Genomic DNA, 15,675 nt, shown 5'->3' on the forward strand with positions numbered 1-15,675 from the left:
GTTGTTCGAAGGGGAATGAGATGATGTGCTATCAGCAGAGAACAATTTCACTTCCTCCAGTTATCTCTCACCACCTTCCCCCCCTAACAATTGCTTTCAAACTTAAATAATTTCCTCCCCGCCCCATTCAATTATTTTAGGATCGCCATGTGATGCTTAAACACTCAGTTGGGGAAATTTTACAATTTTGGTTATTGGTCTTGCCTCTGTGAGTGGGTGGCACACATAACCCCTCCAGTTGTTGTTAGTGCAAGTTTCACGTCAAGACATTCAGCAGATAGGTTTGGCTGGCACTGTTCTCCAATCCAAGGGAGTGCCATAGCTGCTCTTGTTCAATAAGGTGTTAAATATTCAGGGACATGTAGACGACTCTTGGGTAGGCACACGCAAGTTAGTACAGTGAAGGGCATGTAGGTTAATCTTAGTGTTGGACAAAAGGGCAGCACAGCATCGAGGACCGAAGGGCCTGTACTGTTCTACTTTAAACTGCAGCTATACTTGCCCTGTTTGTTCGATTCTGTGGCACTATTTCAAAAAGAGAATGTGTTCTTCTGTGGGGCAGTATGGTGGCTCCGTGGCTAGCACTGCTGCCACACAGCATCAGGGACTGCATGCAGAGTTCCAGCTTTAGGCGACTGGAGTTTGCACATTCTCCCTGTGTCTGTGTGGGCTACCTCCCCCAGTTCAAAGATGTGCAGATTAGATGGATGGGCCATGCTAAATTGCCTATTGTGTCCAGCAGTGTGCAGTCTGGATGGGTTACAGGGGGTAAGGCAGGCAGGTGAGTGGGTCTGTGTGGAATATTCTTTAGAGGGTCAGTGTGGACTCAATAGGCCAAATGGCCTGCTTCATGCTGTATGAATTCTATGATTCTAAGGTACACTTGGGAATATCCTTCAACCAACATCACTAAAAACAAATAGTCTGATGATTGTCATTTTTTACAAACGCTTAGTGTAAAACAAAGGACCAGGATTTGGTCTTATGATCCTTCAAGTCTGAATTTCCATTTTATAAGATCACGGTTATTTCAATCTAGACATCACCCCACTTTGTTGCCTGTTTCCCACAAAGCTTGACACCCCTATAGTGCAAGAACCTGACTAAATTCCAACATTAAACTTCAAGGTGATTTCATTTCTTTCAAATTTCATTGAAAGGTCTTGAGGTGTTGAAAGCTATTTTTGTCAATGCAAGTCTTTCAGCTTCACAGTTCAGAATTGTATTTAAAAGAATAATGATTTGTGATAGGTTTCTCATCTTATAAGGAAGAGATTGCAGTTTCCATTTAGTAAATTGGTTAATTATGAATACATTCACAAATTAAGCTCAAGATTGCTCTTGAAGTTTTGTCATAGAGATGTACAGCATGGAAACAGACCCAAATTTGTCCATGCTGACCATCCTAAATTAATCTAGTCCCATTTGCCAGCACTTGGTCCATATCACTCTGAACCCTTCCTACTCATATACCCATCCAGATGCCTTTTAAATGTTGGAATTATACCAACCTCCACCATTTCCTGTGGCAGCTCATTACATATGTGCACCACCCTTTGCATGAAAATGTTGTCCTGTAGGTCCCTTTTAAATCTTTCCCTTGTCGCCCTAAATCTATGCCCCCTAGTTCTGGACTCCCCCACCACAGGGAAAAGACCTTGTCTATTTATCTTATCCATGCCCCTCATGATTTTATAAATGTACAGAACGTCATCCTTCAGCCTCTAACGTTCCAGGGAAAACAGCCCCAGCCCCTGTTCAGTTGTCCCTATAGCGCAAATCCTCCAACCCTAGCAATTTTCTTGTAACTTTTTCTGAACCCTTTCAAGTTTCACAACATTCTTCCTCTAGGAGGGAGACCAGAATTGCACACGATACTCCAACAGTGGCCTAACCAATGACCTGTACAGAAGCAACATGACCTTCCAACTCCTACACTCAATGCTTGGACCAATGAAGGAAAGCATACTAAACACCTTCTTCATTATCGTATCTACCTGCGACTCCACTTTAAAGGAAGTATAAACCTGTACTCCAAGGTCTCTTGTTCAGCAACACTCCCCAGGACCTTATCATTAAATATATTAGGCCTGCCCTGATTTGCCTTTCCAAAATGCAGCCTCTCATATTTATCTAAGTTAAACTCCATCTGCCCCACCTGGGTCCATTGGTCCATCTGATCAAGACCCCATTGTACTCTGAGGTAACCTTCTTCACTGTCCACTACATCTCCAATTTTGGTGTCATCTGCACTGAATATTTTGGATTTAGTAGGTTAAGCTCCAGCAGTACCACTGTGTAATCTTGGTTCCCTAAGCATTGCTGCATCTCATTCAATCTTTAAGTTCCTTGCAATTACTTAAATGGGTTAATCTCTATGAGCAAGCAAAAACTTTGCCTGTGTGAAATCTGAAGCTGTTTGGTTTTGGGACTCTCAAATAAGTCTCTAACAATTCCACACTTATTAGAGACCAATGTCACCCAAAGAAAGAAAAAAAATGTCATCAGCAAATTTATCAACCTGTTAACTTTTGGTGTGAGCATTTGATGTTAGAGTTCAGTTTGTGAGGTAGGAACTTGGATCAGAAACAAGCTTAAATCAGGGCAGTTACAAAGGAATGAGGACTGAGCTCACTGAAGTGGACTGGGAAAGGAGCTTATGAGCGGAGATGTTTGAGAAAAATGGCAAATGTTTAAGAAAACACTTTATGGCTCACAGCAAAGATATATCCCACTGAGAAAAAAGGATTCTGGGAAGGAGATAAGCCAACCACGGTTAAACTGAGCAGTTATGGCTAGTATCAAATGGAAACAAAAAACATACAATGTGGCAAAGATTAGGGGTAAAACAGAGGATTAGGAAAGTTTTAAAAAATAGCAAAAGACAAACGAGTCAAAAATAAAGAACTGTACGTATGACCAAGACAGTAAGAGTTTCTTTAAATATGTAAAAAGGATGAGAGAAATTGAAATTAAAATTGGCCCTTAAGAGAACGAGGCTGGGGAAATAACCATGGCAAGGAAGTGGCAGAGGATTTGAATAAATACTTTGTATTAGTCTTCGCCATAGAAGACATCAATACCATTCCAAAATTACTAAATAATCAAGTGGAAAAAGAGAGAGAGGAAATAAATACTATACAATTACTATCACTCGAGACAAAGTGCTAAGGAAACTGTTGGGGTTAAGACTGTTTAAGTCTACTGGACCTGGTGGAATGCTTCCTCGAGTAATCTTTCAAAATATTTAGATTTTATTATTTATCAACTAATTACAATATACATTAATGATTTAGATGCAGAAAGTGATAGCCAAGTTTGCAGATAAAACAAAAATAGATGGGAAGGGAAGTAGTGAGGATTACACTAAAATTCTATAGAGGGATCTGAACAGGTTAAGCAAGTGGGCAAACATTTGGCAGATGGTATACAAAATGGGAAAATATGAGGTTAGCAGACAGAATAAAGGAGGGAAATATCATTTTAGAGGAGAGAGCTGCAGCACAGGGACCTGGGAATCCTTGTGCATAAATCTCAAAAGATTTGCGTACAAGTTGAATAGGTAATAGGAAAGGCAAATGGAATATTGGCCTTTGTTTCAAAGGGAATGAGATGTAAAAGTAGGAAATTCTTGCTAAACCTTACAAGGCACAAGTCAGACCACAGCTGGAATACTGTAAACAGTTTTGGGCCCCCTACCTAAGGAAGGATACTCTGACATTGGAGCCAGTCCAGAGAAGATACACTGCAATGATCCTGGATATGAAGAGGCTGTTTCATGAGGAGAAATTGAGTAGGTTGGCCCTGTATTCAGTGGAGTTTAGAAGAATGAAAAGCAATCTTCTAAAACATGCGGCGGCACGATGGCACAGTGGTTAGCACTGCTGCCTCACAGCGCCAGAGACCCGGGTTCATTTCCCGCCTCAGACGACTGACTGTGTGGAGTTTGCACGTTCTCCCCGTGTCTGCGTGGGTTTCCTCCGGGTGCTCTGGTTTCCTCCCACAGTCCAAAGATGTGCAGGTCAGGTGAATTGGCCATGCTAAATTGCCCGTAGTGTTAGGTAAGGGGTAAAGGTAGGGGTATGGGTGGGTTGCGCTTCGGCGGGTCGGTGTGGACTTGTTGGGCTGAAGGGCCTGTTTCCATACTGTAATGTAATCTAATCTAATAATCTAATCTAATGCCTGATTCTTAAGTGAGTTGGCAGGTTCGATGTGGAAAGATTGTTTCCCCTTGTGGGAGAGTCTAGGACATAATTTCAGAATAAGGGGTTGCCTTTTTTTAAGAAAATGATGAGGACAAGGCCTGTCAAGCCTGATTGTTAAGCATCTGAATGAGTATATGAATAGGAAGAGTTTGGAGGGATTTGGGCCAGGTGCTGGCAAGTGGGACTAGATGAGATTAGGATATCTGGTCAGCATGGATGAGTTGGATCAAATGCTCTGTTTCCATGCAGTACATCTCTATGACTATATTCAAGGCTGGGGTAGACAGATTTTAGATCTGAAAAGGAATCAAAGGAATCAAAAAAGACAGGAAAAGTTGAGTTAAGGATTATCAGATCACCTTGACTTTGCAGTAATTGAAGTGTAACTCCCTTTTTCTTCCCACCCACTGCTTATATCGCTTCAGTGCAAGTCAAGGGAATTCTTATGGTGTCATACAGCATGAAAACAACCAGTCATGCCAAACATAATCCCAAACTAAACTAGTCCCACGTGCCTGCTCCTGGCCCATATCTCTCCAAACCTTACCTATTCATGTACTTATCCAAATGTCTTTTAAACATTGTAATTGTACCCACATCCACCACTTCCTCAGGAAGTTCATTCCACATGTGAACCACTCTCTGTGTAAAAATATTTCCCTCTTGAGTCTTTTTTAAATCTCTCCTATCACCTTAAAAGTGTGCCTCCTAATCTTGAAATTCCCCCATCTGTGAGAAAAGACAACTACCATTAGCTCTATTTATAGCTGTCATTATTTTATAAACTTCTATCAGGTCATGTCTCAACCTCCTATGCTCCAGTAAATAAAGTCTCTGCCTATCCAGCCTTTGTTAAAACTCAAACCTTCCCTACACAGAAACTTTCTGGTAAATCTCTTCTGAACCCTCTCCAACTTAATAATATTCTTCCTATAACTGGATGATCAGAATTGGACACAGTATTCCAGAAGAGGCCTCATCAATGTCCTATACAACCTCAACATGACTTCTCAATCAATACTCAAAGGACTGAGGAAGACAGGCATGAAAAATGCCTTTTTAACCACCCTGTCTACATATGACACAAACTTCAAAGAACTATGTACCTGCATCCCTGGGTCCCTCTGTTCTATAACACTATCTGAGGCCTTACCTTAATTGTATAAGCCCTAACCTTGTTTGTTGTACCAAAATGCTATGTCTCACATTATCTCGATTGAACTCCATCTGCCATTTTTCAGCCCATTGACTCATTTAATCCAAGATCCCTTTGTAATCTTAGAAAACCTACTTCATTGTCTACAACGCCATGAATTTTGATGTCTTTCCCCAAACTTACTAACTATGCCTTCTAAATTCTCATCCAAGTTATTTACGTAAATGACAAACAAAAGAGGACTCAGAACTGATCCCTAAGAACACCACTGGTGACAGTCCTCCAGTCCAAAAAGCAATCCTCCATCACCACTCTCTGTCTCTTCCTGTTAAGCTAATTATGTATCCAATTGGCAAGCTCATCCTGAATCCTAATTCAGTATAACATTTTGATTTCGCTCTTAACTCATCTAATGTATCACAGGTTTTGAAGGAATTTAATTTTGTCACATAGACGACCAATGTGACAATGACTTTGCACTAGTAGTTTCCTACAATGAGCCATGAATAATGAGCTAAATAGACTTCTTAATAGCGGTATATAAGCAACTTGAATTTGTACTGCAAATTTGGCCGTTGCACCAGTACTAACACATTCAAATTATGGAATTTGAATGCGACCAAAGCCAACTATTAATAAGATTTATCCGTGGTTACATGCATTCGAAGGACCATTTGCATGGATTAATCTTGCAAGGAGTGAGAAAAAAATTCACTTAGAAAAATAAACCATTTATAGTTTTAAGTTCCTTGCATATATGCTATTTTCTAGTGTTGATATGTTTGGTTGATTCTTAATAATTATGATTCCTCTGATTTCATTTAGAATGGATGGAAATGGAAAGAAATTAGAAAAACCTTCAGTAAGTACATTCCTGTGCTGGTGTCCTAACGCTTAAATTAAGCACAAATTTTGTGGATAAGAATAAATATATGTATCACTCTGGTAACATATTTTTACAGCGTTCTTTTATTGAGAGTCAAAAAAGGACATAAATATAAGAGGGCCTTTAAATAATCAAATTAATTTAAGAGGAATCTCTTTGTACATTTCTGAGAATGGCACTCTGCCACATGGAGTAAATGAAGCAGATGGCACTAGCACATTTAAAAAAAAGTTTGTTGCACCAGTGAGAGAGTGACAAGGGCATGGGGGAATGGGGAGCAGCCTGGAACAACAGGATTAAATTAGGAGGAAGTAAGTGTGGATTATAAATATAGGTATAGATCACTTGGGCCGTATAACTCTACATTTGTGCTCGACTAGTAAAACACAGAAAAACATTTAGCCTTATTAATAAAGTTGAACATTACAGGATCGTTTCTTCCCTGACAAAAGTAATCAGAGAATCTTTATTTGCCATTTTAAGAATAGCGAGTCATTAACAATTTACTGTTCTAATCCTTCTACAACTTCTTAAAATGCTGCACAAATTCATGACTCTATTTACAAACAGTGCTGTTTCTAACTTCCTGAAATCATTTTAAAGCTGAGATATTAAATGGCAAGATCTAGTGACTATCTGATCTTAGAAGGAACTACACCATTTGTAATTTTCATTGGATCTCCAGTGTGTTAAAAAGTGAAAAAAAAGTGAAGAAAGAAAATGAGTGGTTAAGTGACTGTGTCCTTCACTCCACTGTAATTGTCAAGCGATACAGTCTTTCTGGTTCAACAGTTTTGCTTTGAAGTGTCTTCTCTGAAAATTTGGAACGTATTAATATTGAATTAATTGAATACCTGTATAGCTCTACCTTCCCTGTAATTGTGTGAAAACTCTAAGCAAGGCTTTAGATGACAATCAAAATACAAGATTACATAGATCATTACATATTCACAGTCATCAGTAGATTCTTAAATGCAGATTATTATTGAATTCAAATTCCACCATCTGCTGCAGCAGGTTTCTAACAGTTAAGTGTTTTTAAAATTATTTCTAAACTGAATATTGCAGCATAATTACTCTTTTCTCTTTGAAATTAAATTAATTTAGGTCTCTTAAAAATGAAGTTTTAAGAATCTTTAATTATTAATATTGAAATGTTATTCTTTTTACTTGAGTTCGGTGATACAGGCAGACAGCCATCCTGAGATGATGTTTTGGTATTGCTCATTGTAAACTAGTGACCCATTAATAATCCAGTAATTTTCATACTGATACTAGGATTTTTTTAAAAATTCCAAATGTAATGAACTGAATTTAAATTCAGCAGCTGTCCAAATGTGATTTAAATTTGAATATCTATGGATTTTGTTTTAATGTACTCAAGGGATGTGGACATTGCTAGTTAACCAGCATTTATTGCTGGTCCTAATTGCCTTTGTACTGAGTGGCTTAATAAGCCATTTCAGAAGGCAAAAACAATGACTGCAGATGCTGGAAACCAGATTCTGGATCAGTGGTGCTGGAAGAGCACAGCAATTCAGGCAGCATCCGACAAGCAGCAAAATTGACGTTTCGGGCAAAAGCCCTTCATCAGGAAAGTCAAGAGTCAATCACATTGCTATGAATCTCGAGTCTCATGTAGGCCAGACCAGGTGAGGATGACAGATTTCCTTACCTGCAGGACATTAGTCAACGAGTTGGGTTTTTCCAACAATTGACAATGGTTTCACGGTCATCAGTAGATTTTAAATGCAGATTATTATTGAATTCAAATTCCACCATCTGCTGCGGCAGGTTTCTAACTTGAGTCCTCAGATCATTACCTGCGTCTCTGGATTAACAGTCCAGCAATAATACCAGTCCAGATTACTACTCTAGTAATATAACAGAATGCTTTCATGCCTTGTTGTCATTGTGCATGCCTCATAAAGGTAGTCAATTACAGCAAAAGTAAATTTCAGGAACTCCCCATGCAATATAGCATGAGACAGTCTTTTTGTTTTAACAGAGACAAAAAGCATGAAGCACATTATAAAAATATTGAAAGAAACCCTCAGATAATAATGAGTTGACCTTGGATTTTATCATCCTAAATTTCATTTCTTCTATTGCCCAGTAAATGATTAAATTATTGTACTTAAAGATTTTGCTATTCTTGATTTTGCTAAAGTATTGGAAGTTACCTTTAAAGAAAAGCCCATGAGATTATGCCAACAGCAGGGAATGTCACTATGTTGGATGAGAGCATTTGTGGTTGATTTTATGTACATAGACTTTCTTACAACATGGAGACAGGCAGATTAGACTTTCTATCTCTGTGCTCACAATACAATAAAAGTAAACCATCAAAACCTCCAAAATGGTCACTTCAGTGGTTCCTAACCAGAGTTTTGAATAACTACTCCTAGATTTTGTGAATAAGTAATTTCCCAACAGTGTTTTTGTATCTTAAACAAATGACTTAACTATTTATTAATTATACAATAACTTTAGCACGGAGAAAGTTAGGAGAAAGTGAGGACTGCAGATGCTGGACATCAGAGTTGAGAGTTGGTGCTGGAAAAACACAGTAGGTTAGGCAGCATCCAAGGAGCAGAGAGAAAATTAACATGGTAAGCTGATCAAGTCTGTGCTTTTAACCTCAAACTTTTGCTTTTCGCCTCCCTTCACAGACAAACAAACACAGTTCAGAGATAAATAAAGGAAAAATAAAACAAGACTGGCCACATTACTTAAATGGCTTTCACAATGTGTTGTTTCAAAGGTATAAATATGCACTCCTTGGCTACTTTCACTAAAGTGTTGATCAGAGGCACCTTCTCAGTTCACCAAGGCAAAGGTAGCAATACTTCTTACTCAGCTTTCTAGTCTTTTGCTTCTAGAAGCTGGTGTAACAGAAGGCAGGGAGCTTTCACATCTCCATGCTGCCTCAGCAGCAGTCCAGAACAATTTCTCAGAAAACGTAGTTGAGGAAACATAATTCTGGTTTCACCCTGATGAACTGATCAACTCTTCCCAAGGCCTCAATTACTATTCAACAACTGCCATCTACTTGAACATAGGGTTTCTTCCATACTTACTGGAACCAATTCCCAGTTACTGATCTCATTCATAACCAACTTCTGCTATCTGTTTGGGATAGTCAACATGGCTTTGTGCCTGGGAAATCATGTCTCACAAACTTGATTGAGTTTTTTGAAGAAGTAACAAAGAGGATTGATGAGGGCAGAGCAGTAGATGTGATCTACATGGACTTCAGTAAGACGTATGATAAGGTTCCAATGGGAGACTGGTTAGCAAGGTTAGATCTCATGGAATACAGGGAGAACTAGTCACTTGGATACAGAACTGGATCATAGGTAGAAGACAGAGGGTGGTGATGGAGGGTTGTATTTCAGACTGGAGGCCTGTGATCAGTGGAGTGCCACAAGGATCGGTGCTGGGTTCTCTACTTTTTGTCATTTACATAAATGATTTGGATGTGAGCATAAGTGGTAGAGTTAGTAAGTTTGCAGATGACACCAAAATTGAAGGTGCAGTGGACAGCAAAGAAAGTTACCTCAGATTACAACAGGATCTTGACCAGATGGGCCAATAGGCTGAGCAGTGGCAGATGGAGTTTAATTCAGATAAATGTGAGCTGCTTCATTTTGGGAAAGCAAATCTTAGCAGGATTTATACACTTAATGGTAAGGTCCTAGGGAGTGTTGCGGAACAAAGAGACCTTGGGGTGCAGGTTCATAGCTCCTTGAAAGTGGAGTCACAGGTAGATAGGATAGTGAAGAAGGCGTTTGGTATGCTGGGACTGTTTTCCCTGGAGCATCGGAGGCTGAGAGGTGACCTTATAGAGGTTTACAAAATTCTGAGGGGCATGAATAAGGTAAATAGGCAAAGTCTTTTCCCTGGAGTCGGGGAGTCCAGAACTAGAAAGCATAGATTTAAGGTGAGGGGGAAAGATATAAAAGAGACCTGAGGGGCAACGTTTTCATGCAGAGGGTGGTGCGTGTATGGAATGAACTTCCAGAGGAAGTGGTGGAGGTTGGTGCAATTGTAGTATTTAAAAGATATCTGGATGGGTATATGAATAAGAAGGGCTTAGAGGGATATGGGCCTGGATTAGCTTGGGATATCTGTTTGGCATGGATGTTGAACCGAACGGTCTCTTTCTGTGCTGTACAACTCTATGACTCTATGACAGACAGTAGACATGGAAAATTATTAGTCAGATCTGAAGCAAATTTGCTTTGGTAATCCTCAAAGGTCAATAATGAGAATAAGGGCTATTCATGGTATATATTAATAACATGGGTTTGAATATACAAGGAATAATTTCACACTTTGCAGAAGGTGCAAACTCAGAGTCATACTTACCATGAGGAGAATTATAACATAACTAAGAAATATATAAACAGATGAAGTGGGTAGACACAGCAGATGAAATTAATGCAGTGAAGTTCACTGTGATTAATTTTAATGGGAAGAATGAGAAACACATTATAAATTAAATATACATTCTAAGAACTAGAGAAACAAAACAGCCTTCGAGGAGTGGAAAGATTTGAAGGCTGTTAAAAAAGCTTATTAATAGAGTTTAGAATAGATAAGCAAGGAGCTTATGCTAACCATTTATAAAACTTTGCTAAGGATCCAGGTGGTATCTAATTCTGGCACATTCGGAAGAGCATACGCTGTGAGGAGAGGTTTGATAGAAATGTACCAGTGATGAAAGACTAAAGGTGTTGGGATTGTTTTCCTTTGAACTGAGAAGATTGAGGGGAGATTTGACAGAGATGTTCAAAATGATATGGGATTTTAATAATGTTAAGGAACAACTGTCTTAAATAGCAGAACAGTTGCTGACCAGAGAAGGCATTTTAAGGTTGTTGAAAAATATCTACCTTAAATGGAGTGGAATGCATTGCCTGTTGGAGAATGAAAGGCGATTTCATAATAACTTTCAAAAAGCAATTCACTAGATACTTGAAATGGAAACATTTGTAGGGCTATGGGAAAGGAGTTTAGAGGTGGATTAATCGGTTGGTTCTTCCAAAGGGCAGGTACAGTGAATCAAATGACCTCCTCCTGTGCTTTTGATAAGGTCTCAAATGGGAGACTGTTAGCAAAGCCCCATGCGATCCAAGGATATTTGGTAAATTGGATATACAGTTGGCAGCCTGACATGAAGCACAGGGTGATGTTGGAGTGGTGTTTATTTGATTGAAAGTCTATGTCCAGTGGGCTCCACTGCCTCAGTTTTGGGACCCTTGCTGCTTGTAGTTTGAATAAATGCTTCAGCTGTCATTGTGTAGGAGGGTTGATCAGGAAGTTCGCAGAGAAATTGGAGGGTGGTAAATAATGAGGAGGATAACCTTGGATTAGAGGAGGATATAAATGGGCTGCATATATGGCTTTATCAGTGGCATGACCAGATGGGCCAATGGGCTGAGAAGTGGCAGATGGAATTTAATTCAGATAAATGCGAGGTGCTGCATTTTGGGAAAGCAAATCTTAGCAGGATTTATACACTTAATGTTAAGGTCCTAGGGAGTGTTGCGGAACAAAGAGACCTTGGAGTGCAGGTTTATAGCTCCTTGAAAGTGGAGTTGCAGGTAGATAGGATAGTGAAGAAGGCATTTGGTATGCTTTCTTTTATCGGTCAGAGTATTGAGTACAGGAGTTGGGATGTCATGTTGCAGCTGTACAGGACATTGGTTAGGCCATTGTTGGAATATTGTGTGCAATTCTGGTCTCCTTCCTATCGGAAAGATGTTGTGAAACTTGAAAGGGTTCAGAAAAGATTTACAAGGATGTTGCCAAGGTTGGAGGATTTGAGCTATAGGGAGAGGCTGAACAGGCTGTGGCTGTTTTCCCTGGAGTGTCAGAGGCTGAAGGGTGACCTTACAGAGGTTTACAAAATTATGATGGACATGGATAGGGTAAATAGGCAAAGTCTTTTCCCTGAGGTCAGGGTGTCCAGGACTAGAGGGCATAGGTTTAGGTTGAGAGGGGAAAGATATAAAAGAGACCTAAGGAGCAACATTTTCACACAGAGGGTGGTACGGTATGGAAATCAGCTGCTAGAGGAAGTCATGGAGGCTGGTACAATGCAACATTTAAGAGGCATTTGGACGGGTATATGAATAGGAAGAGTTTGGAGGGATATGGGCTGGGTGCTGGCAGGTGGGACTAGATTGGGTTGGGATATCTGGTCGGCATGGACGGGTTGGACCAAAGGGTCTGTTTCCATGCTGTACATCTCTATGCCTCTAAGTGGAATTCAATCCTGATAAATGTGAAGTAATATATTTGGCAGGACAAACAAGGCAGTGGAATACATGATGAATGGTAGGACATTGGGAGGTACCAAAGATCAGAGGAACCTTGGCTTACATGTCCATCAGTCCCATAAGGTATGGATAAAGTGGTTAAGAAGGCTATGGCATTCTTATATTTATTTGTCAAATCCTTTAGTTTAAGAGCAGGGAGGTTATGCTGGAACTGTATAAAATGTTGGTTAGGCCACAATTAGAGTACTGTATTGTGTACAGTTCTGGAATCGATGTTATAGGAGCGCTTTAATAGCACTGGAGAAGGTAAAGAGGAAATGTTCTATGGATGGAGTGTTTCAGTTATGAAGAGAAATTGGGTAGACTGAGGTTGTTTTCTTCACAGCAGAGGACACAGAGGTGTTTGAGATAGATTAAATTATGAGGACCATAGATAGCATAGACGGAGGAAACTTTTCCCTTTGATGGAGGGATTGGTGACCAGGAGGCATAGACTTAAACGGGCAGAGGTTTAGAGGAGATGTGAGGATAATCTTTTTCACCCAAAGGCTGGTGGGAATCTGGAACTCACTACCTGTAAGGATGATAGAGGCAGAAATCTTCAACACATTTAAGAAGAATTTAGATGTGCATTTGTGATACCAAGACATGCAAGGCGATGGGCCAAGTGGAAAATTGGTTTAGAATAGTTGGGTGGTTGTTTTTGACTGACTCAGACCAAAGGGCCTTTTTTGTGCTGCAGATCTCCATGGCTCTATATGCTGCAACATATATTGATTCTGTCTAGGTGTTGTTAAAATTATCAAATTTATTTTCAGATTTGACCATGATTATGTCCTTTTTTCCCTCCACAACATCCATCACCCTTCTGCAACATGTGTGCTCTTTCAATTCCAGCGTCTTGTGAATTCCCAGTTTTAATTCCTCCTCAGTTGTGGCTGTGCCCTGAGCTGCCTAGACTCTAAGCTCTACAATTTCCATCTTAAACCTGTCTGCTTCTTTCTTTATAAGATGAGCCTTATAAAACTTGTCTTCTTGATAACGTTTTTCGTCCCTTGTGGTATATTAGCTTAGTTGCTCAGTCGTAAACTTTGTTCAGTAATGCTTCTGTTGAAGCACTACTAGACATCTTATTACATTAAAGCTAGTATTTACATGTTTTGTAGTAGAGCAATAACCAAAAATGAATGGATCAAGTTTCACTTGTTTATTTTACCAAGTCGTGATGTTGATTACATCTTGTAGTGTTAGTGTGTTTAGACTGTGTATCAAATCAGATTTTGAGTACCCAGACTAAACTGAGTTGTCAACAAATCATCACTTTAAAAGTATAAACTTGGGCTTCGCGGGCATAGATCTTGTATCGCGTTCAAATGAGGAAGGGAGAAGGCGAAGTAAAATACATGAAAAGTCTTAATTTTATAATTTTACACTCATACTGACATGAGAGGGCACCACAATTCTATCTGTTCCTGAGTTTTACTCAAATATTTAATAGAAACTGGAGTAGCTTATTTATTTTGTGCAATCTGTTTTGTCATTTAGTACAGTGTAGACCAAGTTTGATCTGTAAATTAAATCCATTTTTTGCCTTTACTCAATATCCTTTATTATCTTAACTGCAAAGGTCCATCAATTTCCGTTGTGAAACTTCTAATTACCCAGAGTCCACAGTGTTTTGAAGGAAAAAATTCTACATTTCTACTCCCCCATTTCTGAGAAAGTGTTTTCTGATGGCCTAGAGAGCCTAACTATTTTTTTTGTATATCTACACATTTGTGATTCTCCTACTTTCTTTCTACTCTGTTGAGTCCTGTTGACATTTTTCTTTATTTTGAAGTACAGGTACTGTTCGGTTAAGTGCTATATATTAACTTACGTATGAATCAAAACTCAGTGGTATAATATCTGTCAAAAGAATAAATGGCTTAGTTTCAGCCATCCACTGATATTGCTTTTGAGGCTCAGATCATTGTCAACGTTGACATGGGAAATCATTGCCATTTCTCAATGACACAACATGTTACAATACTGTCATCCACTTTATGTACCAGTTCAAATGACTATATACTTTCATATATGTTTTTAAAAGCATTTTTATGTGATCTTTTCATTCAGAGTTAATTCACAATTCATGGTGAAGTTGTACTGTTATTAAACTATATGTTTTTCCTTGCTTTCAGATTAACTGTAATGCACAAAACTCAAGTGATATTAGGTAAGAAATGTGCTTGTATATCTCTTGATGGATATCAGCAATGAATAAATAACAAATATTGCAGTTCACTGAAAGCTAAATTACATGATTTGTGATAACCAAGTGTCTTAATATCCAGGGCTAAGCAAAAAAATCTGGAGATGTTGGACATATTTACTGAATATGGGGAAACAAAGGGTAATGATCAATAGTAATAGTTTTACTCATATAACATTACGAGTAGAGAACTTCAAGGGCTAGAAATTATGGGATCTTTGGGATGACATGGTAGCCCTCTTGATGAAGGGCTCTTGCCCAAAACATTGATTTTCCTGCTGCTCGGATGCTGCCTGACCTGCTGTGCTTTTCCAGCACCACTCTCATCTTGACTCTAATTTCCAGCATCTGCAGTCCTCACTTTCACCATGGTGGCTCAGTAGTTAGCACCACTGTCTAACAGCACCAGGAACCTGGGTCGACTCCACTGTCAGGCGACTGTCTGTGTGGGGTTTGCACCTTCTTGTATCTGCCTGGGTTTCCTCTGAGTGCTCCAGTTTTCCCCCCGACATCCAAAAATGTGCAGGTTAGTTGAATTGGCTTGACTAAATTGTCAGTTGTGTTCAGGAATGTTCAGGCTACATAGGTTAGCCATGGGAAATGCAGGATGACAAGGATAGGGTAGGAGGATGGGTCGAGGTGGGATGTTCTTCAGACAGTTGGTGTAGACTCAATGGGACTAATGGCCTACTTCCACACTAAGGAATCTACAATTCTTTGCAGTGCATAGTCATTTTAAGTGATTTGAATAAACTATTTAAAAATTATAAATATCCACTCGTCAAATTATGTTAAGAAGTAGGATTATGATAGAAAATAAATCAAAAAAATGCGAAGCTTTAATAGTGCATAAAATAAATCACAAATGGAAGTGTATTTGCAGCAAG

General features: G+C 39.2%; 1 protein-coding gene across 1 annotated transcript in view; it reads left to right on the plus strand.

Annotated features, from left to right (window-relative positions):
- Positions 1-15,675, plus strand: part of LOC122555513 (E3 ubiquitin-protein ligase DZIP3-like) — a 130,681-nt gene that overhangs the window by 184 nt on the left and 114,822 nt on the right. The window contains exons 2-3 of the mRNA XM_087992699.1: positions 6,187-6,223; positions 14,718-14,752. Of these exons, the coding sequence (XP_087848825.1) occupies positions 6,188-6,223; positions 14,718-14,752 (71 nt within the window). The 5' untranslated portion in view covers position 6,187. The remainder of the gene's footprint in view (positions 1-6,186; positions 6,224-14,717; positions 14,753-15,675) is intronic.

This window comes from Chiloscyllium plagiosum, unplaced genomic scaffold (assembly GCF_037043375.1).
Source record: "Chiloscyllium plagiosum isolate Xiang-an unplaced genomic scaffold, Cpla_swu_hap1 HiC_scaffold_12, whole genome shotgun sequence".
NCBI classification, from domain to species: domain Eukaryota; kingdom Metazoa; phylum Chordata; class Chondrichthyes; order Orectolobiformes; family Hemiscylliidae; genus Chiloscyllium; species Chiloscyllium plagiosum.